The sequence below is a fragment of the Theropithecus gelada genome, chromosome 15 (genome assembly GCF_003255815.1).
Source record: "Theropithecus gelada isolate Dixy chromosome 15, Tgel_1.0, whole genome shotgun sequence".
Classification (NCBI taxonomy): Eukaryota; Metazoa; Chordata; class Mammalia; order Primates; family Cercopithecidae; genus Theropithecus; species Theropithecus gelada.
Window position 1 is genome coordinate 8834128 of NC_037683.1, and position 25919 is coordinate 8860046.

Sequence of the window (25919 nt, forward strand, 5' to 3'; positions counted from 1 at the left end):
AGGCAAGCGCTAGTACTGCGAGCAGAGAGTGGTCACTAAGAAGTCATTAGGAGACTGGCAGGGGGAGTCCTCGGGATGCGGTTCCCGCCGTCCCTCACACCTCCCTCCACGTCCTTCCGGACCCCGGGGCGACGCGGACCCGGCCGGGGGAGCCCGGGGGAGCCCGGGGGAGGGGGTCGAGCCGGGGCGGGGCGGGCGCGCGTGCGCGAGCTGTCAGGCCGGCCCCGCCCCCGCGCCCCGCCCCGCCCCTGCCGCCCCTCCCCCGCTCTCCTGGTGTAGGGCGGGCGGGCGCTGCGGCGGCCGCGGCTGCTGCTTCCTCGGGCCATTTTGCTGTGGAGCGGCGGGGAGGAGGAGCCGCCGAGGAGACCCCGGGCAAGGAGCTGCGAGCCGGAGGAGGCCGCGCGAACTCCGGGCTTTCCGCGGTCGCGGGGATCTCGGGGGGCAAAGGGATCGCCGGGGTGGGGGACCAGAGAGCCGCGGCCGCCGCGCGGAGCGCCCCTTCGCGCCCCCAGCACCATGAGCTGGGGTACCGAGCTCTGGGTGAGTGAGGGTCTGGGCCCGCGAGCAGATGCGGGGCGTGCGCTGCGTTTCCCCGCGGCCTGGGGAGGGGGCGCGGGCCGCGCTGCCGGGCGGAGGCGAGGGCGCGCTCGTCGGGGTCGCCGCGGCCTGGGGAGGAGGCGGGGTCCCCGTGCCCCTCGTCGGCCTTGGCCCGAGCAGGAGGTGCGGACCGGCTAGTCCTTCGGAGGCGAGGGGAGTTAGTGCGGGTTCCCAGCGGCCTGAGGAACGGCACAGGCGGGCCTCCCTGTCCCCTGCGCCCCGGGGCGGGCGGTGTGTGTCGGGCCGAGCCCTAATCCCCCGGGGCGAGCCGCGGATGCCCGGGGGGGGCCGGGACCGGGCGTGGGGGCGTGGAGGCCCCGGCTGCGCGGCGCTGCGTTGGGTCTCTGGGCGCCCCGGCTGCGAGTTTTGTCCTGGCTCGGTGGAGGCGCTGGCGGATCCGGCGCTTCCCCGGGGGCGGGGCGGCCGGGGCGAGCGCCGGGGGTCGGGTTTTGGGGTGCCGGGGCTACAGTGCGGTCTTCGCTCTGGAGGCGAGGACTTCTGGCCCGTGGCGGCACCAGGCGCGCTTGTTCTTTCGGGGTAGCTCAATCCTGAGTGGATGTGGGCACTGCGACGTCTGGTCTGGAGGAGAAAGTGGGAGTTGGGGAGACATCTTACGTGATCTCCCTCAGGAAGAGGCTTTCGCGTGGTCAATCTTTAACGGTTGCTCGGAGAAAAGAGTTTCCAGTGGGGAAAGTTGACGGTGAGGGACGCCTGGCGGGGATGCTTGGCCGGGAGGTGCACACGGTAAACGGGCAGCCCTCGGGGCTGAGGGCCGTCCCCAGGAAGGCGAGTGGCCGGCTGTGGATGGAGCTCTTTCCCTGCCGTCCGCGGATTCCTGGGGAAATCACTGGGCAGGGGATGGGCAGCGCGGCGGCCGGGGAAGGAGTAGACGAAATCTCAGTTACTGCACTGAAATGCCCTCAAGATGAGCCATTTCCCAGAATGAACTCTGAAGTGCCTGCACTGCCTTTTGGAATTCTATTTGCAAAGGGTGTGGAGGAGAAAGTGTAGGGTGGTGTTGCTATCTGAGATGAGGCCGAGAAATCTGTTGTCAAAATAAAACAAGGTTAGAGCAATTGCAGAAACAGAGCGAGTCCTCCCTTGTTTTTTGTTTTGTTTTATTTTGCTTTAATTGTTTTTACATAACCATCTGTTAGGTACAGAAGCAGCTACGGTTGTTATTACCAAAATCCTGAGGGCAATAGCTCCCTTACATTAAGATAATTCATTTTATAAACATCTTCTGCCTAAAAGGGATTTATGACAAAATTTCCACTGATGTTTACAAGTATCCATTTTGAAAATAAAATCGTTTAAAATATTTGCACACACCAGTTTAGGCAAAATTTACCACTTTGAGTGCTGTATTGAAGTTTCTTTCCTCTTCTAATCCTTCCACTCTCTTTAGCTTATCTGGGGTGGGGAAGCAAATCAGAAGAAATCTTTATCAAGACAGTAGAAACTGTGGCACAATTTTTTTTTCACTTGTTCAAACAGCAGATGGAATTATGGAGGGAAAAGGTACAATATATTTCTGAGTGAAATAGGGACCGAACACAATACCTTGGTGGACAGTTCAGTGATGTTGGTAAATGGGATAGAATATAATTCCAAAGAGAGGGAGTGGCTATGAGCAAAACTGCTAAAACAGCAGCAATTGCCTGCATTATTCCGTACATTTATTTTTGAGGGTGGAGGAGTGGGAAGGAAGGCAGGGTTAGGAGTGGTTGAAAATAAATGAGAGAGGCCAGGCACAGTGGCTCAGGCCTGTAATCCCAGCACCTTGGGAGGCCGAGTTGGGAGGATCTTTTGGGCCCAGGAGTTCAAGAACAGCTTGGGGAATATCTGGAGATGTTTTCTCTTAAAAATAAAAATAAAAAAGAAAATAAATGGGAACTGGAATATATACAAATAAATGATATGAAATCTTAGATTTGCTTCACAATAATTTGTGTTGTTAGTAGATCGGAGATAGTGAGACAGAATTGGCCATTATTGAAGCCAGATGCTGAGTACAGAAGTGTTCATTACATTATTCTTTCTAGTATATATGTTTGACATTTTCTACAATAAAAATAATTGGAAAATATTTTTAAAGGAGAAGGATATGAACTATCTAATTTTTTCACTTGATAATTTTATGAGGTAGAATGAATCAGTTAACAGTTCTATATATGCAAGTGTATGGCAATGAGGAGTTTTTAAAAAGACGTTTTTAAAAACTTCTTTTTTTTTTTTTATCTGAGACGGAGTCTTGCTCTGTTGCCTGCCCAGGCTGGCATGCAGTGGCGTGATCTCGGCTCACTGCAGCCTCTGCCTCCCAGGTTCATACGATTCTCCTGCCTCAGCCTCCCGAGTAGCTGGGATTATAGGCACCTGCCTCCATGCCTAGCTAATTTTTTGTGTGTTTAGTAGAGACGGGGTTTCGCCATGTTGGCCAGGCTGGTCTCAAATTCCTGACCTCAGGTAATCCGTCTGCCTCAGCCTCCCAAAGTGCTGGGATTACAGGCGTGAGCCACCACACCTGACCTTAAAAAAGACATGAGTACTAGCATTTGCCTTTGAGTAGCTTACAGTTTAATATAGGGAAAGGAATGAACACATGATTGTGCTACTAAGAGAAATGCAAAATCTAAGTTTTCAGGTGAAATGCAAAGATGTATAAGGCTTAGTAGCTTTTGAGATTTAAAAAAACTAGAATAATGAAGGATTACGAAAAGTAAACCCCGTTTCTCCGGCGGTCAGAGACTTGGTGATGTGTGGTACACTGGGTAGCCGAGCGGAGGGCAGTGATTAAGGGTTTTCCTTGAATGGTGGCTTTGGAATCATGCACATGTATAATGAGATAATGATGGTGCACTCAAGCCCAACTTGGCAGAATTATTCTTCTAGATGGAGAAAGAGCTATGGTTTGGGTGGCCATGAGTTATTTGTAACAGGTGGTTGCAGCTCTCAGGGACCTTCACAAATACTATCAGATTTTACATACATTTTAGGACTTCAGGTTAAAGTCAATATAGGCTTTTAGAAGCTACAGGTTTCTAATGTGCATTTTACACTGAAGGCCTACTCTAAGCCACATCCTGCTTTGTAGAGGGAGTAAAACCTTTCTCTTCCTCTTTCTTTTTTACTTTTTCTTCAACTCCTTCATAGAAATAAACTTTCTTTTTTCTTTCTTTTTTTTTTTTGAGATAAAGCTTTGCTCTTGTTGCCCAGGCTGGAGTGCAATGTCACGATCTCGGCTCACTGCAGCTTCCATCTCCCAGGTTCTAGCAATTCCCTTGCCTTAGCTTCCCGCGTAGCTAGGACTACAGGTGTGCGTTACCACACCTGGCTAAGTTTTTGGTTTTTTTGTAGAGATGGGGTTTCACCATTTTGGCCAGGCTGGCCTCGAACTCCTGACCTCAAGTGATCCACCCACGTCGGCCTCCCAAAGTGCTCGGATTATAGGCGTGAGCTACCTCACCCAGGCTTAAATGGCCATTTTGAAGTGATTAGGTTATAATAAAATAGTTTACAGCTCTTCATAACATTGCCTTTTAATCAATTTTCAAAATTTTTATTTAACAACTACGGTGTGCGCAAGACACCAGCCTGAATCTGTTGTAAGTCACGTTATATATATTGAAAGCTATCTACGTGGAAGCATAGAAAGTAGGTTTTACCTCTAGCCTGTAACATCAGAGTCAAAAGAAAAAGTATGTTTTTATGTAAAATCAACCAAAATACATTTACTCAAGACTTGTTAAAAAGGCAGTGTTAGTAAGGTAAATATGTTCACTGACTTGTGGAAGTTGTGGCTGGTTGTTGGAGAAATGGCAAAGCAAGAGTTGCTTACATTTGAATGTTGTTTTTTTTTCCTTGCCTGCTTACTGAGGGAAGTGACAGGTTACTGAAGTGTTAGTTCAGCTTTTTATTAGCTTGCTCGTTAGTGTGAAGTATGAATAAATCCATTGGAAAGTTAAGCCTTCCTCGTAATTATTCTGTTTGCAGCTAACAAATTATTCAGTGACAGAACCTGGTTTTGCTGCCTTCTAGTGTCCTCTCTGTCATCTTTATTTATTTGCTCTGGTGCTAATGAGAAATGAAGTATGTACAAGAAAGAGAACAGAGAAACCTGAATAATGCATATTGGTTAGCATAGTAAGAAGCCACCTGTGGGCTGGGTGTGGTGGCTCACGCCTGTAATCCCAGCATTTTGGGAGGCTGAGGTGGGCAGATCACGAGGTCAGGAGTTTGAGACCTGCCTGACCAAGATGGGGAAACCCCATCTCTACTAAAAATACAAAAATTAGCCGGGCATGGTGGTCCACGCCGGTAATCTCAGCTACTCGGGAGGCTGAGGCAGAGAATCCTTTGAACCCAGGAGGTGGAGTTCGCAGTGAGCCAAGATGGCGCCATTGCACTACCTCCTGGGCGACAGAGCAAGACTGTCTCAAAAAAACAAAACAACACAAAACAAAACAAAAAAAACCCACCTGTGTTGATTGTATGTAATTTTTTTTTTAACCTGTGATTTTTAGAACCATGCCAGGCATATAATGTACATTCGACTGTTGAATATGTTGACCGTGATCATGGTGTGCACTTTCAAGAGGCAGCCGTGTGAGGATTGTCTACCGACTGTACTGGGAACAATGCTTGACTCCGTGTAGGAGTTCAATAAATATTTATTGGATAAATGAATAAATCTCTTTTTTTCCTTTTAACATTTGCTTTTTTAAAATAATGGGAAGATAATTATAACACCTTTCTGCACTTTGGCAGTTTAAAAAATATATATAATTTTAGGTATCTTTTTGGAAAATAGACTCTATTTTTTAGAGCAGTTATGGTCCATAGCACAATTGAGAAGGTACAGAGATTTTCCATATCCTTTCTCCCCCCAAATACACATAGTCTAGGGACCTTTTTTGCCTTTAAAGTAGGGTTTGAAAAATTATCCCTTCTCTGTTGTCCATTCTACTTAGGCATGATATGTGTACATATGTTTATGTAAGAACACTTTATGGTGTGTTGAATTTTTTTTTCCTAGTGTGTCGAAATTTTAAACTAGTTTTTTTTTAATCTTAAAGTAACTAATTATTAACAGTTCCAGGTATTGGAGAAGTATTACCTCTTCTTACTGCCCTTGAATGCTACATTGGAGAACCGTATTAACAATAGTCCCTAGCTCTTCTACTGCTCTTTTTTCTTTTTTCTTTTTTGAGATGGAGTTTTGCTCTGTCTCCCAGGCTGGCGTGCAGTGGCGCCATCTCAGCTCACTGCAACCTCTGCCTCCCAGGTTCAAGTGATTCTCATGCCTCAGCCTCCCGAGTAGCTGCAGGCCCCCACCACCATGCCCTGCCAGTTTGTGTATTTTTCGTAGTAGAGATGGGGTTTCACCATGTTGACCAGGCTGGTCTCAAACTCCTAACCTCACGTGATCTGCCCGCCTCTGCCTTCCAAAGTGCTGGGATTACAGGTGAAGCAACCATGCCTGGCCTCTACTGCTCCTTTTTCTTAACCCTTCAGAGATTTCTGTTTGGGATAAACGTGGCAAGACCAACAGGGGAGATAATACTCCCTGAACCATGGTGGGTAGGGCAGAACTGCTTCAGAAAAGAAACAAAATCAACTTAGTTTTGCCATCCTTACTTCTCCATGAGAACAAACTTTGCACATGTCTTTTCTGTTTAGTAGATATTAAAAGAAAACAAACCGTGGGAGGCCTGGAGAGAATTTGCAGTTGATATTTAGACATCAGTTTGTTGCCTTCACTTTGTACATTAGACAGAATCCTGAAAATTTGTGTAAGTTGCCATTTTGGTAGGCAAAACTGTACTTTAAGCATGTAAAAGAGTTTTATAAGTGTCTGTACTTACTATGTGAACACATTACAATTCATGCTTTACATTGGTGAGACATGGAAAGTACTTCTTTGAAGGACCATTCAAGTATCACCCACTAACCACCTAAAGCTAATATTATGTTTCCTGCAAGTATTACTCATACTTGTTTCATCAACACCACCCACATTTAAAAATAAGGCTTTATTTTGACACTTAAAAATTGAAAGCTACTAAGAATACATGAATGCCCTGGGAAATTAATCTAATTAGATTTTAGAATGTGGGTGTGAAGTCTTCTGGAATCAGTGTTTATAAAGGAATATTTGTTTCCTGTTTTACTTGTACACTCATATTAGCTTGAGCCTAGTAATGTGTTTAGTTAAAAAACTGGTTTTTTAAATGATAAGAGGCCAAATGTGTGTATTTACATTAGAGAGTAATTTGGGGGTATGTAAGTTTTTTTGTTTCTTTATTTGTTTGTTTTTTGAGATGAAGTTTTGCTCTTGTCGCCCAGACGGGAGTGCAATGGCACCATCTCAGCTCACTGCAACCTCCACCTCCCAGGTTCAAGCGATTCTCCTGCCTCAGACTCCCGAGTAGCTGGGATTACAGGCGTGCCACCACGCCCAGCAAATTTTTTGTTTTTAGTAGAGATGGGGTTTCGCCATGTTGGCCAGGCTGGTTCTCCAACTCCTGACCTCAGATGATCCACCCGTCTCGGCCTCCCAAAGTGTTGGGATTACAGGTGTGAGCCACCGCTCCCGGCTGTAAGTTTTTAATACCAGTTTATCGTGATCTTCCACTTCAGACCAACTTTTAACTCAAACCTCACCCTATTTGTAAAATTCCATGTTAAACTTATGTAAAGCTTAACAACCTCAATTGTTTAATACTAGAAATAGATTCAAACCACCACCCCCACCAACAAAGAAAGGTAGATGGAACTTCCATTTTCTTGTTGCAAAAGCCATAATAACTTTCACATGTAAACTATAACATCATATAAACGATACGATTTTTTAAATTAGAACATACAGTTCTAGTGATTGGAATTAGGTTTTTAGTAAGAATTAATTCCTACATCAACACCTAATAGCAGCCACAGTTTCCATTTGTACTTGTCTACTTTCTCTGTGGTGCCAAAATGGGAATAACTTACTATGAACTCTGTAGTTATTGTAATATTTTCACGTGTGCCATCCTCTATTGTCTTTTTTTTTTTTTGAGATGGAGTTTCACTCTTGTTGCCCAGGGTGAAGTGCAATGGCATGATCTCAGCTCACCGCAACCTTTGCCTCCCAGGTTCAAGCGATTCTCCTGCCTCAGCCTCCCAAGTAGCTGGGATTACAGGCACGCGCCACCATGCCCGGCTAATTTTGTATTTTTAGTAGAAACAGGGTTTCTCCATGTTGGTCAGGGTGGTCTTGAACTCCTGACCTCAGGTGATTAACGACTCACACCACTAAATGCTGCAGAGCCCACGGTGGCCTCCCAAAGTGCTGGGATTACAAGTATGAGCCACCGTGCCTGGCCTCCCTATTATCTTAAACTCTTGAATGATTGTTATCATCACTGCCATTTATTGAGTGCCTGCCATGTCCCAGGTGCTGGGCAAAGTGTTTACATCCATCATCTTGTTTATTTGCTACAAGAATCCAGTAAGGTAAGTACCATTTGTGCCAACATCCTGGAAGAAGATGCTTAGATGGAGTCAGGAGTGCAGTTTTATTGGGGAGTAACATCCGTGAAGGGAAAAGAGTGGAAGCCGTCAGATCATGATGCAGACCTGCCAGAGTCCCCACCAGGCCAATGGGGAGCTCCAGAGCAGACACAAGAATCCTCTGGCAGAAATGGCTAGGCCTCTGTACCTCTGCCTTCCTTTATCATTGGCCAGAGGTCGTCCCAAGAAGAGGGTGGTCTTGGCTGCCAGCTTGCTCAGTCATTGGCTGGGGTGCTATAAGAAGAGATGCCCACAACTCAAAAGATGAGGTGGACCCTAAAGGAGGCTGCATGCTAGCCACAGTCCTTGCAGCGAGTCATTTTTCGGCACTTCTCTATGTTGTCCAGGCTGGAGTGCAGTGGCATGATCTCGGCTCACTGCAACCTCTGCCTCTCGGGTTCAAGTGATGCTCCTGCCTCAGCCTCCCAAGTACCTGGGATTATAGGCGCACATCACCACACTCTGCTAATTTTTGCATTTTTTTTGTAGAGACGGGGTCTATGTTGCCCAGGCTGGCCTTGAACTCCTGGGCTCAAGTGATCCTCCCACCTTGGCCTCTCAAAGAGCTGGGATTACAGGCATGAGCCACCGCACTTGGCCAAAAACTGGATCTTCTGTGTTAGTAGTGCACGGTTCCCTTTATCCCCATCATTCACTCATATTTCCCCATCACTGCTGTAGATTTTGCTTTTTAAAACATTTGATGTTATTCATATTGAGAATCACTGAGAATCAATGACTCACACCACTAAATGCTGCAGAGCCAGCAGAAACAGTCATGAATGAAGCTTGTATTCAAGCAGATGCTTCATGGATGTCTCGTAATCTCATTCTTTCAAAGCCAGTTATTGTTTTTCTTTTCTAATTTAAAGAAATTAATTTATGTGGATATTAATTAGTAGGAATAGTATCAAGTTTCTGAATTTGCCTAACAGAAGTATATCTTGGTGAAAACTATTTTTAATGAAATTGAGAAAGAACAAGGAGGAATACAGAGTCTCACTCTGTTGACCAGGCTGGAGTGCAGTGGCACAAACATGGCTCACTGCAACCTCAACCTCCCGGGCCCAAATGAGCCTTTCGCCTCAGCCTCCTAATTAGCTGGGACCGCAGGTGTACGCTACCACGCCTGGCTAACTTTTTTTTTTTTTTTTTGAGATGGAGTCTCACTCTGTCACCCAGGCTGGAGTGCAGTGGTGTGATCTCGGCTTACTGCAATCTCCACTTCCTGGGTTCAAGCGATTCTTGTTTCAACCTCTTAAGTAGCTGGGACTACAGGCATTTGCCCGGCTAATTTTTTGTATTTTTAGTAGAGACGGGGTTTCACAGTGTTAGCCAGGATGGTCTCGATCTCCTGACTGCTTGATCCACCTGCCTTGGCCTCCCAAAGTGCTGGAATTACAGGCGTGAGCCACCACAGCCAGCCTTTTTTTTTTTTTGAGACAGAATCTTACTCTGTCACCCAGGCTGGAGTGCAGTGGCACAATCTCTGCTCACTGCAACTCCGCCTCCCAGGTTTATGCCATTCTTCTGCCTCAGTCTCCCGAGTAGCTGAGACTACAGGTGCCCGCCACCATGCCCAGCTAATTTTTTTTTTTTTTTTTTTTTTAGTAGAGATGGGGTTTCACTGTGTTAGCCAGGCTGGTCTCGATCTCCTGACCTTGTGATCCGCCCACCTCGGCCTCCCAAAGTGCTGGGTTTATAGGCGTGAGCCACCATGCCTGGCCCAGCCTGGGTAACTTTTTTTAAAAAGTTTTTTTGTAGAGGCGGGGGTCTTCCTGTTTTGCCCAGGCTGGACTTGAACTCTTGACCTCAAGTGATCGCCCGCCTCAGCCTCCCAAAGTGCTGGGACTACATGCCTGGCCCACATTCAGGGTTTCAAAGTTTTGAGTCTTCAGAAACAAGAAACGAAATACTTTCTCTATTATCTATAGCAGAAGAAAACCTGGGACCTGTAAAGGAATCTATTCCCCTTGTACTTCTATTTGCACAGCCAAAATTGAGAATGGGTTCCTGAAATCCGTTTAAAGACCAGACAGGCTCTGGAGACAAACGGTGTGAGTGCTCCCAGTTGAGTGAGGAAGTGCTGGAGGACTCAGCCTGGGTTGCATTGCTTGCCTAATCTAATATTTATTAGTATCCGGCAAGTCCTTGCATCTCTGTTCCTCGCTTTCCCAATCTATAAAGCATGGTATGATGCTTGCCTTTCTCTTGACAAGAAGGCATAAAGATGAGAAATTGTTCATAAAGTACTTTGAGGTTGTTGGATGAAAGGTGATAGGTAAATAGAAGTTATTATAATCATGGGGAGGGTTAATGAAAAAAACTCTGGTCCTTGGGAACAAATTGTAGAACACTTGCTGTAAGCAGGATTCATGAAAAATGAGCTATTTTCGGTCCTAGCCCTCTGATTTGATATTTGGTATACATGTTAACAACAAAATAAACCTAATATTTGGAAAATGCCTAGAAAGCATTGCTTTGGACAGGAAATCTGGATTTCAAGAGGTCATATCAATCACATGTTTATCTTTTCCTCCTTGAAGAAAAATAAAATCCACTCCAAAACACTAATCATACTAATTTTTAGCAGTATACTTCGGCCTCCTTAAGATTTAAGGTTTTTCCTAGGGGGAAATAGTTTTCTTTGGCTATTATTACCACTTTTTAAAAAAAGTTCCACTGAAGTCACATTATTTCCCCACCTAAAAAGCTGGATGTTTGCTGCTTGAAACATCTAATGAATTATTCTGCCTATCAGCTTATTTGGGATTGATTTCTTCTTGGCAGAGATAATGAGGTTTAGAAGTATTTGCATTGGAACAGATATGGAAATTTCTGGAAGTGTTTGGGCAAGGACATTTAGATTTCCTAAGTGTATATGTGTATGTAAAACATATTCTTCACCATGACTGACTTTTTAAATTTACATTTTACTTATCGGCCAGGCACGATGGCGCATACCTATAATCCCAGCATTTTGGGAGGCCAAGGTGGGAGGATAGCTTGAGCTCAGGAGTTCAAGAGCAGCCTGGGTAACATATTGAGATCCCATCTCTACTAAAAATTTAAAAATTACCAGGGTATAGTGGTGCATGCCTGTAGTCCCAGCTACTTGGGAAGCTGAGATGGGAGGATCACTTTAGGCCAGGAGTTCGAGGCTGCAGTGAGCTGTGTTTGCGCCACTGCACTCCAGCCTGGGTGACAGAGCAAGACCTTGTCTGAAGAAAAAAAAAAAAGTTTATAGGCCGGGCGCAGTGGCTCACGCCTGTAATCCCAGCACTTTGGGAGGCCGAGACGGGTGGATCACAAGGTCAGGAGATCGAGACCATCCTGGCTAACATGGTAAAACCCCGTCTCTACTAAAAATACAAAAAAATTAGCCGGTCGTAGTGGCGGGGGTGCCTGTAGTCCCAGCTACTCAGGAGGCTGAGGCCGGAGAATGACGTGAACCCGGGAGGCAGAGCTTGCAGTGAGCTGAGATTGCACCACCGCATTCCAGCCTGGGCAACTGAGCAAGACTCTGTCTCAAAAAAAAAAAAAGTTTATTTTAACTTATCCTTAAAAATAGGCTATTTACATTGTTCAGTTTCACAAGTAAGGTGTCTCCCTGTCATCCTAGGAGAAGTTTAGTTCTTGTTATAGCCGTTTTTGGCAAGAGGAGTGATGGTGGTAGTGCTCAATATTTATAACTTTGTACATAAAAGAGGTAACCAAACAAAATTATAAAAATTTCATTAGGCCAGGTGCAGTGGCTCACTCCTGTAATACCAGCACTTTGGAAGGCCGAGGCAGGCAGATCATGAGGTCAGGAGTTCGAGACCAGCCTGACCAACATGGTGAAACCCCAGCTCTACTAAAAATACAAAAAAATTAGCCAGGTGTGGTGGCGCGTGCCTGTAATCCCAGCTACTCAGGAGGCTGAGGCAGGAGAATCGCTTGAGTCTAGGAGGTGGATGTTGCAGTGAGCCAAGATTGTGCCACTGCACTCCAGCCTGGGCAACAGAGCGAGACTCCCTGAGAAAGAAAAGAAAAGAAAAGAAAGGAAAAGAAAAGAAAAGAAAAAAGAAAAGGAGGGAGGGAGGGAATTATTGTGTAATAAGGACTAAGGTAGGGTAACTCCATGGAAATGTGTACAGGAGTGTAACTGAGGTGGGGAAATGGCATCCAAGTGGAGTCCTGAAGGACTAGTAAGTTTTACAGGTGAAGTGGGGTGGTCAGAAGGGTGGAGGGGGATCTAGACATAGCCTTCCAGGAAAAGAAGAAGGAAATGGTATGTCCAAAGGGTCATGGAGAGCACAGAGCTCTCAAATGATGAGCAGGTGATGGAGTTGTAATAGGAGCCTGAAGAGGCAGACTATAGCTAAAAACCATGCGAGGACTACGGCTTCACCTTGAGAGCATGGGAAATACCCTTGAACTGCTGAAAGCAGGTAGCTATGGTGCCAGTTTTCAGTGTGGAGAAGGATGGAGAGGAGCTCAGTAGCTGCAGGCTGCACTGGGCCAATTGGCTGACTGGATTACTGGAGTGGGTTTCAGTAGAGAGTCTTTCTATGTGTTGCATTTCTCAACCTGTTTATATATGGGTGGAATTAGGTTGAAATGGGTTGCTGAGGAGGCTTGGACATTCAAGGGAAGGTCTAGTAGTGAACAAAGAAGGCCTAGGAACCACCCTCTGCCTCCTCCCACTTCAAGATGTTCAAGGGGGAGGCACGTTCCCTGCTCTGGCTTGTGAGGTAAATCAAATATCGGCCACAGGTCCTTTTTTCCACCAGCTGGTTGCAGAACCTAAGCCTACCAGCACTTTATTCTTGTCCTCTCTGTCTCTGCTCAGATGATACAACCTTGTTAGGGTTATCAGGGTTTGTTCCCCAGCTCTTTTAAGTTAGCAAATTTCTTATTTTTAGTATGCCTGGAGGTGACTCACGCTAACCTAATTCCCAAGGCTGTTGAATAAACCAGAATGAATTTTAAACTTATAGTGAGAAGTATATTCATAAACAGACTGGATATTCATGTTTGCTGATCTCTACGTTCTCTCCCTGTAGCCTAATCTGGGTGGAAAGCTAAACTGTGTATAGCATTTCTTGGAGAGCATAATATGAAAATAGGATTGGATGAATGGAATGGCTGATGACAATGGCAGCCTTAGGCGTCTACCTCCTCTGAAGGACAGGTCTACCTTACAGATAGAATAGAGTCTGTTTTATAGATGCTGTGTAGGTGATTCCTTTACTGTTAACCCATTCTTTCTTTAGGCAGACTATAGCACATTAGTTACGTTTAGATTTTTTTTTTTTTCCCTTTTTTTTTGAGACAGAGTCTTGCTCTGTCACCCAGGCTGGAGTGTAGTGGTGTGATCTCAGCTCACTGCAACCTCCGGCTCCCAGTTTCAAGAGATTCTCATGCCTCAGACTCCTGAGTAGCTGAGATTACAGGCACCCACCACCACGCCCAGCTAATTTTTGTATTTTTAGTAGAGGTGGGGTTTCACCATGTCGCCAGGCTGGTCTTGAACCCCTGACCTCAAGTGATCCACCCACCTTGGCCTCCCAAAGTGCTGGGATTACGGGCATAAGCCAGCGTGCCTGGCCCTGTTTAGATCTTTTTAATTCCAATCTCTATTCAATCTTGGATGCCTGAGATTATATTCAGGTACCCAGATTGGGTGCTGGATATTTATTATCTCATCACTTTCTAGCATTCTCCAAACTGGCAATCTGAGAAATCTGTAGTTTTTTTATGTATAATAATCTGTAATTTTTGTTTGTTTGTACTCCATCACCCAGGTGGCGTACAGTGCCTCAATCAAGGCTCACTGCAACCTTGACCTCCTGAGCTCAAGCGATCCTCCCACCTCAGCTTCCCAAGTAGCTGGGACTACAGGCCTGCAGCACCACACCCAGCTGATTTTTGTATTTTTTGTAGAGATGGTGTCTTGCCATGTCACCCAGGCTGGTCTTGAACTCCTGAGCCCAAGCGATCCCCCTGCCTTGGCCTCCCAAAGTGCTGGGATTGCAGGTGTGAGCCATTGCACCTGGCCATTTATAAGAATATGTCATTTCAAAAGCTCTTCTAGGTAGTTTTGATGTGGCTTAGGTAGCACTGTTTAACATTTTGATTCCTTCTCATGCATTCTCAGTTTTTGCTCATTTTTATTCTTTATAGCAAATCTAAAATCTAGCAATATTCTACTTCCTTACCCAGTCAGCTACTGACAAACATTACCATCACTTTAAGGTACTCTTTGTTCTTTATGGTTTTCTAGTAATGACTTATTAAGGTACCCAGATAAGTCATCATTCATTAATTCATTTGAAAAAGATTATTGGGCTAGGCATGCTGGCTCATGCCTGTAATTTCAGCACTTTGGGAGGCCAAGGTGGGCAGATCACTTGAGCCCAGGAGTTTGAGACCAGCCTGAGCAACATGGTGAAACTCCATCTCGGCCGGGCGCGGTGGCTCAAGCCTGTAATCCCAGCACTTTGGGAGGCCGAGACGGGTGGATCACGAGGTCAGGAGATCGAGACCATCCTGGCTAACACGGTGAAACCCCGTCTCTACTAAAAAATACAAAAAACTAGCCGGGCGATGTGGCGGACGCCTGTAGTCCCAGCTACTCGGGAGGCTGAGGCAGGAGAATGGCGTGAACCCGGCAGGCGGAGCTTGCAGTGAGCTGAGATCCGGCCACTGCACTCCAGCCTGGGCGACACAGCGAGACTCCGTCTCAAAAAAAAAAAAAAAAAAAAAGAATTAAACTACTTACGTGCCAAGCATTGTTCCAGGCAAAGGGAAAATGGCAGTTAACCAAATAGTAAAAAATGTTTTGCTTATATGTAATCTATATTTACTGTGTATCAGATAATGATAAATGCTATGGACAAATACAAGGAAATGGGAGACTGAGAACAGTAGGATTGAGCTTGTTGGGGAGAAGAACAGAAGTGTAGTGCTAGACATTTTACAAGATGCCTGTTACATAACTAATTATCTAATATTGCATCAATAGCTTAATATATGCATCTGGAACCCAGGGAGGAGATCCAGGCTGGAGATATACATTTGGATAACCAGAAAAAGCTAGAATTAAGTTGGTAAAATGCTAAGCTCTTGGCGTAGTTGTATTCCTCCAAGCACTTTATTTAACTTCAAGACTCTGTTACTTAGCGTAGCTGTCATAATGTGTTGCCCTTTTGGACAGTAACTCTTCACTGTGTTTGCCAAAGTGTTTACCTCACTGAGAACCATTGTGTGAATCGTATTTTAGACTGGGAGGGGTGTACACTGTTAAGAGTTGATTGGTTTGCAAATTGTTATAACAGCATAATAAGTGGAGCTGGAAGTTCTGATAGACTTAGAAGTAGAACTGATGTACCAAGTCATAAGTGGAAAAAATAAATAAATGGCTACTGATGGACATTCAGTTTTTGGTAGTAATCAGAAATTAATGTCACACATGATTCTAACAGGCTTTTGAAGACAGACTAATAGTGTAGGCTTTTCTTTTGAAAGCTGCCCATGTGCTTATTTTGAGGTGGAAATGAAAAGAGAAAGTTTAGAATTACTCAGTTCATACCCTGTTGACTGAGATTTCTGTTGTACCTGACATTGTTTAATTTTCCTCTTTATCTTTCTTAGAGATACTTGACGTGTGACAGATTATATTTTGGAAAGATGTCTGCGACAATATTGCCCATCCCACATTGCTTATCTTAGAATGTGACCCCAAGACTCCTCCCATTGAGTGGTGAGAGGGGACTGATACCACTTGGATTTGAATCTAGGCAGATCTGTGTGACAGCCTTGACCAACAGAGTATGGTGAAAGTGATGGCCCCAGGCGTGGTGGCCCATACCTGTAATCCTGGTTTTCTAGGAGGCCCAGGTGGGGGTGCGGGTGGGGGTGAGGGGGATGATTGTCTGAACGCAGGAGTTTGAGACCACCCTGAGCAACATAGAAAGATCCAGGTTTTTTTGTTTTTTTGTTTTTAATGATTTCTGAAGCAGAATCACAAATATACCATGCACTTTTTCCTTGCTCTTTTAGGATATTTACTCTTTTTTTTTTTTTTTTTTGAGACGGAGTCTCGCTCTGTCGCCCAGGCTGGAGTGCAGTGGCGCGATCTCGGCTCACTGCAAGCTCCGCCTCCCGGGTTCACGCCATTCTCCTGCCTCAGCCTCCCGAGTAGCTGGGACTACAGGCGCCCGCCACCACGCCCGGCTAGTTTTTTGTATTTTTTAGTAGAGACGGGGTTTCACCGTGTTAGCCAGGATGGTCTGGATCTCCTGACCTCGTGATCCGCCCGTCTCGGCCTCCCAAAGTGCTGGGATTACAGGCTTGAGCCGCCGCGCCCGGCCAGGATATTTACTCTTAAAACCCAGTTGCCATATTGTTAGGAAGCCGAAACAGCACACGTAGAGAGACACACAGAGAAGCCAATCATAGAGGTTCATGTTGACAGCTCAGTCGAGGTCTCAACCAACAGTCATACTCAGCTGCCAGCCATGAGTGAAGGGCTTCCAGATGATTCTAACGCCCAGCAGTTGGGTCCCCCTAGCCTTTAAGTCTTCCCAGCTGAGGCCTCAGCAGTGATGGCGCAGAGAAAAGTTGTCCCTGTCCAAATTCCTAACCCATAATAAAGTGGTTGTTTCCCATTAAGTTTTGGGAGTGATTTATCATACAACAATAGGAACGAACAATATCTTTGGAAGTTGTAATAGATAGTATTAACACTACCCCTTCTTCATTTATCCAACAACAGAGCTACCATGTATCCTTTTATTCTAGTTTAAAGATAAAATGAAATCATTGTCTCTTTGAAGAAATGCTTAGAAAATGAAATTTAAAAGTTGAGGAACATTCAAAGAGTTTTGTACTTTTTTCTCTGAAGATGAGAAAACAGTAAACCAAAAAGCTCTGATGTGAAAACATTAAGACTTCATGATGGCTTAATGTCTTCATGATGCAAATTCCGTAAATGGAGTTTTTTCTAAGGTTCTTGTCACAAGATCATACACTTTGAATATGGTGATTCTGTGTTATTTTTCATAAAATCTCAGGGTTTTTTACATTATCGTCATAACCACATAACCACTGAGTCACAAAAGGGGACATTTCATTGCAATTTCCTTTAGTAAGATATGGTTTTGCCATTTCCCCCCCCCAATTTCATTTCCTCTTCCTTGAAATATGAGCCATGCCAATCTCCTTCAGAAGTGTCGTTTTGAGGAATATAAAACAAAATGCAAAACTTTTTTTTTTTTTTTTTGAGACAGGGTCTGGCTGTGTTGCCCAGGCTGGAGTGCAGTGGTGCAGTCTTGGCTCACTCTAACCTCCACCTCCTGGGATCAAGCCATCTTCCCACCTCAGCCTCCAGAGTAGCTGGGACTACAGGTGTGAGCCACCACGGCCATCTAATTTTTTTGTGTGTGTGTGTTTTTTTTTTTGGTAGAGACAGGGTTTTGCCATGTTACCCAGGCTGGTCTCAAACTCCTGGGCTCAAGTGATCCACCCGCCTTGGCCTCCCAAAGTGCTAAGATTAGAAGCGTGAGCCACTGCACCTGACCCACAACTTTCTATAGCTTTAGTGGTGAAATAGAATTCCTGTTCTGGAGGCCGTAAATCAGCCAGACTACAGTTAGGCATCTTAGATCTAGTTCTGTCTCTGCTACTTATTCACTCTGTCTTCACTCCTCACGTCTTGAAAGGATATTATTATTATTATTATTATTATTATTATTATTTTTTTTTTGAGATAGAGTCTCGTTCTGTGGCCCACACTGGAGTGCAGTGGCATGATCTCCGCTCACTGCAACCTCCACTGCCCAGGTTCAAGTGATTCTCCTGCCTCAACCTACCAAGTAGCTGGGCCTATAGGCACATGCCACCATGCCTGGCTAATTTTGGTATTTTTAGTAGAAACGGGATTTTGCCACATTGGCCAGGCTGGTCCCAAACTCCTGACCTCAGGTGATCACCCACCTTAGCCTCCCAAAGTGCTGGGATTACAGGCATGAGCCACCGTGCCTGGCCAATTCTCTCATTCTTATTAGATTTCTACAATTTAGTCAGTGTGTCATATTGTTCAAGAGTGTGGATCTGGAGCCAGACTGCTTGGTTCATATCCTGACACTAACTAACTGATTGATTTTGGACAAGTCATTTAGTCTCAGTTCCTTCATCTGTAAAATGGAGATAATGATAGTGCCTACTCCATAGGATTATATATGAAATAAGCTCTACTAGTGTTGGCTATAATTATCCACCTCCACATGTTGCTGGCTGTCATGATATTTCATTGATATCTTTTTTTTTTTTTTTTTTTGAGACAGAGTCTCTGTCACCCAGGCTGGAGTGCAGTGGCATGGTCTTGGCTCACTGCAGCCTCCGCTTCCCAGGTTCAAGCAGTTCTTCTGCCTCAGCCTCCCAAGTCGCTGGGATTACAGGCACACACCACCACACCTGGCTAATTTTTGTATTTTTAGTAGAGACGGGGTTTCACCATGTTGGCCAAGCTGGTCTGGAACTCCTGACCTCAGGTGATCCACCCGCCTAGGCCTCCCAAAGTGCTGGGATTACAGGCGTGAGCCACTGCGCCTGACCTTCCATTGATATCTTGAATTCGTTGTCGAGACTGGTCACTTTTTTGTTAGGGGTATTGTGGACATGATCAGTGAATTTGGTATGAACGAGACTGTGTGACCTCGAGTCCCTTCAACTCAAGTGTTTCAAGGTAATCTGAGTTCCAGGATCAACTGACGCTGAAATAGTGATCCTAGGAGTACTGATTCATAATGAGCAGATAACATGGCAGTGCCTATTACAAGAGACAATTTCTTTTTTTTTTTTTGAGACAGAGTCTTGCTTTTGTTGCCCAGGCTGGAGTCCAATGGCGCGATCTTGGCTCACCGCAACCTCTGCCTCCCAGGTTCAAGCAATTCTCCGGCCTCAGCCTCCCTAGTAGCTGGGATTACAGGCATGTGCCACCATGCTCAGCTAATTTTGTATTTTTAGTAGAGACTGGGTTTCTCCATGTAGGTCAGGCTGGTTTTGAACTCCTGACCTCAGGTGATCCGCCCATGTCGGCGTCCCAAAGTGCTGGGATTACAGGCATGAGCCACTGCGCCCGGCCGACAAGAGACGATTTTTAAAGCTAGAAACTTTACTTAGAAATTTTATGTTGAGTCCCACACTATGGCTCAAAGAAGTGCTAATAATGTTAACAGGAAGTTTGTAAAGGGTTCAACAATTCAAAAAGTGACACATACGTAAAATCATCAGGCACATTCCTTAAGTCGTGAGACATAGGACTTTTTTTTTCTTTTTTTTTTTGAGATAGAGTCTCGTTCTGTCACCTAGGCTGGAGTGCAGTGGCATGATCTCCGCTCACCGCAACCTCCACCTCCTGGGTTCAAGCAATTCTCCTGCCTCAGCCTCCTGAGTAGCTGGGATTACAGGTGTGCACCACCACGCCCGGCTAATTTTTGTATTTTTAGTAGAGACGGGGTTTTGCTGTGTTGGCCAGGCTGGTCTCGAACTTCTGACCTCAGGTGATTCACCCACCTCGGCCTCTCAAAGTGCTGAGATTACAAGATGAGCCGCCCAGCCTCAAGGACTATTTTGCTGAACAGAAATCTTTTGGCTAAGAAGGTTTGTTGTTTATTTTGTCAGTTTGGTCGATCAGCAAGTCAGTAAGGTAGATAAACAATGTCATTGCAGAAAAGTTTTAGCCAGTCAAGTGCTTTATTTGCCAAAAGGATTCAACCACCTGATGGAAATGAAAAACAGGATGATACTATGGCTTCTTCCTTCAGTTTCTCGCTTTCTTTTTATTTTGAAATGCCAGTAATTGAGAAAGCGGAATGAACAGTCATTAGAGATGGAAGAAAACCCTCCAGAGAAGTTGAAAGTAGTTGGGTGGGATAAAGACTTTCTGATAGGCTGGGCGCGGTGGCTCAAGCCTGTAATCCCAGCACTTTGGGAGGCCGAGGCGGGCGGATCACGAGGTCAGGAGATCGAGACCATCCTGGCTAACATGGTGAAACCCCATCTCTACTAAAAATACAAAAAACTAGCCGGGCGTGGTGGCGGGCGCCTGTAGTCCCAGCTACTCGGAGGCTGAGGCAGGAGAATGGCCTGAACCTGGGAGGCGGAGCTTGCAGTGAGCCGAGATCGCGCCACTGCACTCCAGCCTGGGTGACACAGCGCGAGACTCCGTCTCAAAAAAAAAAAAAAAAAAAAAAAGACTTTCTGATAACTTCAAGCAGATTTAGAAATTGTCACTGGATTATTAGAGAAAAATTGAAAATGTAAATTGTTAATTGCATGGGTGGGCAACAGATACTCTCTATTAGCAGTGTTCAATTAGGTGTCACCAATGTGCAGTAGTCTGAGACAGGGTTTTGCTCTGTCACCCAGGCTCCATCAGAGCTCACTGCAGCCTCAAGCTCCTGGCCTCAAGCCATCCTCCCACTTCAGCCTCCCCAGTAGCTAAGACTCAGGTGCACACTACCACACCCAGCTAATTTTTTAATTTTGTAAATTTCTTATTATTTCCGGGGTTTTTTTTTTTTTTTTTTTTTTGGTAGAGATGGGATCTCACTATGTTGCCCAGGCTAGCCTTGAACTCCTGGCCTCAAGTGATCCTCCTGCCTCAGCCTCCCAAAGTGTTGGGATTACTTACAGGCGTGAGCCACTGAGCCTGGCCAATTCTGTTTGTTTAGATAATATTTGCTGGTAGTATGGACCCCACCCAGTTCTCATGCTTAGGGTGAGGGGCCTGGGCGTTAAATGACTGCAAATGCCAGCCAACCTAGAGGTTATATGTATCTTGATTCTTTAGATGTGGCCGAGATCAGGCAAGGCAGCACATGGGGAGATTATGAGCTTATTATGTACTATTTTATACACTATGTACTTGGTTACCAGTCTGAATTGTGGACCAGTCCTAGGGACATGGGGCAAAAGTAAAGAAAGGAAAGGAAATCCTGCATTTGTAGGATACACTCATGTGGATGGAAGATTGAGTTCAGGGAAACTGAGTAAAATGTCAAATGCTCACAATAAAAGGATGACGTTTCCATGGGGTCCTGTAGGCATCACCAAGAGGGTACTGTTGGGAGAACTTAGGTACCTAGATCACCTAACATGGAGTGGGTGGGGCTCAGATCTGAGCAGAACCCAACAAGGACTTCTCAGAGTAAAAGCTAAATTTAGACAACCCTTTTATGTTGCTGGTCTCTCTTGCAACACAGTCTCCTCAGGCCAAGCTGCCTTATCGTTCTTTATATGCACCAGCCTTCTTCCACCTCAGGACTTTGGGTTCCTTTGTCCCAGCTCACTCTTGGCTGGGGAAGTCTCTAGTCCCAGGTGCTTCACCTTCAGCTAACCCTATTGTGTGCAGTCCCGATCTCCTGGCTCTCTTTAAAGTCAGCTACACACGCCAGTGAGCTTTGAGGGTTCAGCCAAGATTGAATACACTCTGTTAAAGAAGGGGAATTGGGGGAAAAGCCAGATTTTAAAAGCATACTTTATTTCTTACTTGTTTATGTATTTTTGAATAGGCCACACCATGGGTGTGTGACTGCCCCAGTCATTAGGGGATTTTTTTTTCTTCCCTGGAGGCAACCACCGTAACTGGTTTCTTGTGAATTCTTCCAGAGAGCTATCAAGCATTTATGAGTAAATTCCCCCGTCCCTTACAAATGTTAGCATACTAGTCACACTTTTTGGTACCTTTTACCACTTATAATATCTTGGTGGGATTTTCTTTTCCTTAGCTGCCTCATTCTTCTTAATGTAACTATTAATCCTTCTTCTGTTTTTCTGTTTTTGTTTTTTCTTTTTTGACAGACAGGGTCTTGCTATGTTGCCCAGGCTGGTCTCAAACTCCTGACCTCAAGCAGCCCTCCTGCCTCAGCCTCCCAAAGTGCTGGGATTACACTGGGCAACATGGCCAACCCCCCGTCTCTATCAAAACAAAAGCAAACATTAGCTGGGCGTGGTAACGCACACCTGTAGTACCAGGTACTTGGGAGGGTGAGGTGGGATGATCACCTGAGCCCGAGGAGATCAAGGCTGCACTGAGCGGTGATTGAGTCACTGCACACCAGCGTAGGCCACAGAGTGAAACCCTGTCTCAAAAAAAAAAAAAAAAAAAAAAAAAAGAGGGAGTGTTGGTATTTGTGTGAAATTTTTATTGAGGATATTAAGACCAACTGTTGACGTTCTATACTTGGAACCCAAAGCTTTGTGACTCATTTTCTACTTGTAACTATGTAAAATATGCCTGCTTAGTATACCAAACAGTATCCTTAACAGTATTCTTAAGGTCGGGCATGGTGGCTCATGCCTGTAATCCCAGCACTTTGGGAGGCTGAGACGGGTGGATCACGAGGTCTGGAGATCGAGACCATCCTGGCTAATGTGGTGAAACCCCATCTCTACTAAAAATACAAAAAATTAGCCGGGCCTGGTGGCGGACACCTGCAGTCCCAGCTACTCAGGAGGTTGAGGCAGGAGAATGGTGAGAACCTGGGAGGCGGAGCTTGCAGTGAACAGAGATCCCGCCACTGCTTTCCAGCCTGGGGGACAGAGTGAGACTCTGTCTAAAAAACAAAAAAACAGTAAGTGTGTGGGGGTCAGTTTTAAAGAAAGTGATAGTAAAGATTAAGATTATTTTTATTTATTGTCATGGTAGTGGGGAATAAAAGCAGATTGATTCTCCAGAGAAGATGTACAGATGGCTAACAAACACATGAAAAGATGCTAAACATCATTACTATTTGGGAAATGCAGATCTACAATGAGATAGCCACTAGGGTGACTATAGTCAGGAAAGTATAGGAAAATGACAAGTGTTAGAATGGGGAGAAATTGGAACCCTTGTGCATTGCTGGCAGGGTGTGAAATGGTTCAGCCTCTTGGGAGAACCATTTGGCAGTTAAGTTAGACATACAATTTACCAGATGCTCCAGGAATTCCACTTCTATGTATAAACTCCCCCAAACTGGAAATAGGTATGCAAACAAATACTTGTACAGGAATGTTCATAGCAGCACTATGAACAATAGCCAAAGGTGTAAACAACCCAACTCAGCCTCCCAGCTCCTTGGGAGGCTGAGGCAGGAGAATCGCTTGAACCCGGGAGGCAGACATTGCAGTGAGCCGAGATCGCACCACTACACTCCAGCCTGGTGACAGAGTGAGACTCCGTCTCAAACAAACAAACAAACAAACAAAAAAGTTAATTTTATGTTAGATGAATTTCACCTCAATTTTAAAAAAAAAGAAAGAGACTGGGTGCGATGGCTCACACCTGTAACCCTAGCACTTGGGGAGGCTGAGGTGGCGGATCCCTTGAGCCCAGGAGTTTGAGACCAGCCTGGCCAACATGGTGAGATCTCGTCTCTACAAAAATACGAAAGTTATCCAGGCATGGTAGCCCACACCTGTGGTCCCAGCTACTTGGGAGGTTTAGGTGGGAGGATCACCTGAGCCCAGGAGGTCAAGGCTGTAGTGAGCCAAGATAGCATCACTGCACTCCAGCCTGGGCAACAGAGCAAGACCTTGTTTCAGAAATAAACAACAGGTTAGTACTGGGCATCTTAGTTATCTCTTAGACGACAAAGGATTAATTTGGGATGGACACTCCTTGGTGTTTGGAAATTTAAAAAAGCCAATGCAAATGCTGTATAAAACAATTGATCTTTAACAGTTCAGCGGGATCTATAAATTTTCTCCTGAGTAATGAAAGATTGCTGTGTTTTTTTTTTTTTGAAGTCTTTAATGATTGTCTATGTACTTACTCCCCGTTGCAAAACAGGTAATGAGGGTATATTAGGTGCTATTTTAAAATACACCCACAACGTTAAACTGAATTCAGGGAATTAATTGGAAATTGTTATTCCTGCAAAGTAATTTCCACCAAATCAGTTGTTAAGCTATCTACTAAAACCAGTATTTAGTGGTTTTTAGTCAAGTTGGCTTATGGTAGCCTTCTCATGGCACGTGGGAGAAGTAAGCTGAGGTAGCAGAAAATGGTATTTGCAGTGAGTGTTGAAGGCGGACTTTTAAAAATACCTTACAGTAATTACAGCATGTGGCTGAAAATAACTATTTGGTTCTTTTTTTAAACCACTATAGTTAGATGGACTATAAACATCATTCAGTTTACCTGTGTTGTGATTCACTTCCACAAACATGTATTGCTCCAGGCACTGATTTAGGTGCCACAAGAAATAGATATGAAATGGCTTAACAACTGTCCTTCAGTTTAATAGGCATGAGATTTCTAGATACTGCTCCACTAACGTGTTACTGCCTAAAACTCACCTGTTCTGAATGACCACTTTTTGTGTTATCCTATATCAGAAGTACTTGGAAAAAAATCATCAGCAATTTGACGTCATTTTGGAGAAATGTTTTATTCTGTTCTGTTTTTCACCAACCAAGCAAGCAGCAGTAATGTTCTGTTTTTTTTTTCTAAAAAAAAACAGGCAGTACTCTGAGTGTTTCCTAGTGATTTCAGTTCGTTTCAGTGATAGAGGATGTTGGCACTAAGTGCCACAACCTAACGGGGCCATCTCATTTTACATTCCCCGTTGTTCCTGCAGTGGCAATGAAGGCCTGAAAGCTGCCTGCCACATGAGAAAAATGGCAGCTTTTCAAAGTTCTCGAGTGTTAACCTCCCTTGAATCTGTTAAGGCATTCAGAGCCCAGTACAAGAAACTCAAGGTTTGAATTGGACAGTGTCTGCTGAGCTGGCGTAGCATATTAATTTTCTATTTCTATTGGTAACTTTTGTTGTTGCTAAATTCTTAGTACCTTTTGGTTTTACGTTGGTGCGAAGTAGTTTAAGCGTTACAGAAACAGTGGCTTTAAAGTTATGCTATTGCCATTCTCAAATAGGCAGCACTTAATAAAACAAAAAGAAAAAAAATTGCCTAATAAGCTGGGCACGCTGGCTCACGCCTGTAATCCCAGCACTTTGGGAGGCCAAGGCGGGTGGATCACTTGAGACCCAGGAGTTCGAGACCAGCCTGACCAACATGGTAAAACCCTGTCTCTGCTAAAAATACAAAAATTAGCCAGGCGTGGTGGCGGGCGGGCGCCTGTAATCCCAGCTACTCTGGAGGCTGAGGCAACAAAGAATCACTTGAACCCTGGAGGTAGAGGTAGCAGTGAGCCAGGATCCTGCAGCTGCACTCCAGCCTGGGCTACAGAGCTAGACTCCATCTCAAAATAAAAGAAAAAGAAAAGTTAAAAGACCATTCTGGAGTCCTCTGATGAAATGAGATCTATGTTGTTGATATGAAAATGAACATCATTCACATTGTTTCCTAGGCAGAGTCACTGCTTTTGATGCTATTTGTATCATGGTTGCGTTTTGACAGCCAACAGGAATTTCCTTCTTAGTATTCACATTGAGAAATGTGATTAAACATCATTCTGTTGCCTAAAAGGCAAATCACCAGCTAGAACAACTTTAAAAAGGGACCATAGCAGCCACTCTCAAGTAGCCTTTTTGTTTTGTTTTGTTTTTAATCTAGTGGGGTCCTGTGAAAATAGCCCAGTGTTTACACAGATAAAATAAGCATTGTGGGCCAGGCGCAGTGGCTCTCACGCCTATAATCCCAGCCCTTTGGGAGGCACTCCAACCTGGGTGATGAAGCGAGACTCCGTTTCAAAAAAATGAAAATAAAAAATAAATTAATTAAAATATAAAATAAAATAAGCATTATGCATTTGGCCACTTGAAAAAAGTGAAGTTT

The 25919-nt window shown here is 44.8% G+C and overlaps 1 protein-coding gene across 10 annotated transcripts in view; it reads left to right on the plus strand.

Annotated features, from left to right (window-relative positions):
- Positions 1 to 266: 266 nt before the first annotated feature.
- Positions 267 to 25919, plus strand: part of FNBP1 (formin binding protein 1) — a 161705-nt gene continuing 136052 nt past the window's right edge. For all 10 annotated transcript variants that reach the window (XM_025360746.1, XM_025360747.1, XM_025360750.1 and 7 more), the window contains exon 1: positions 267 to 540. In XM_025360746.1, coding sequence (XP_025216531.1) covers positions 517 to 540 — 24 coding nt within the window. In that variant the 5' untranslated portion in view covers positions 267 to 516. The remainder of the gene's footprint in view (positions 541 to 25919) is intronic.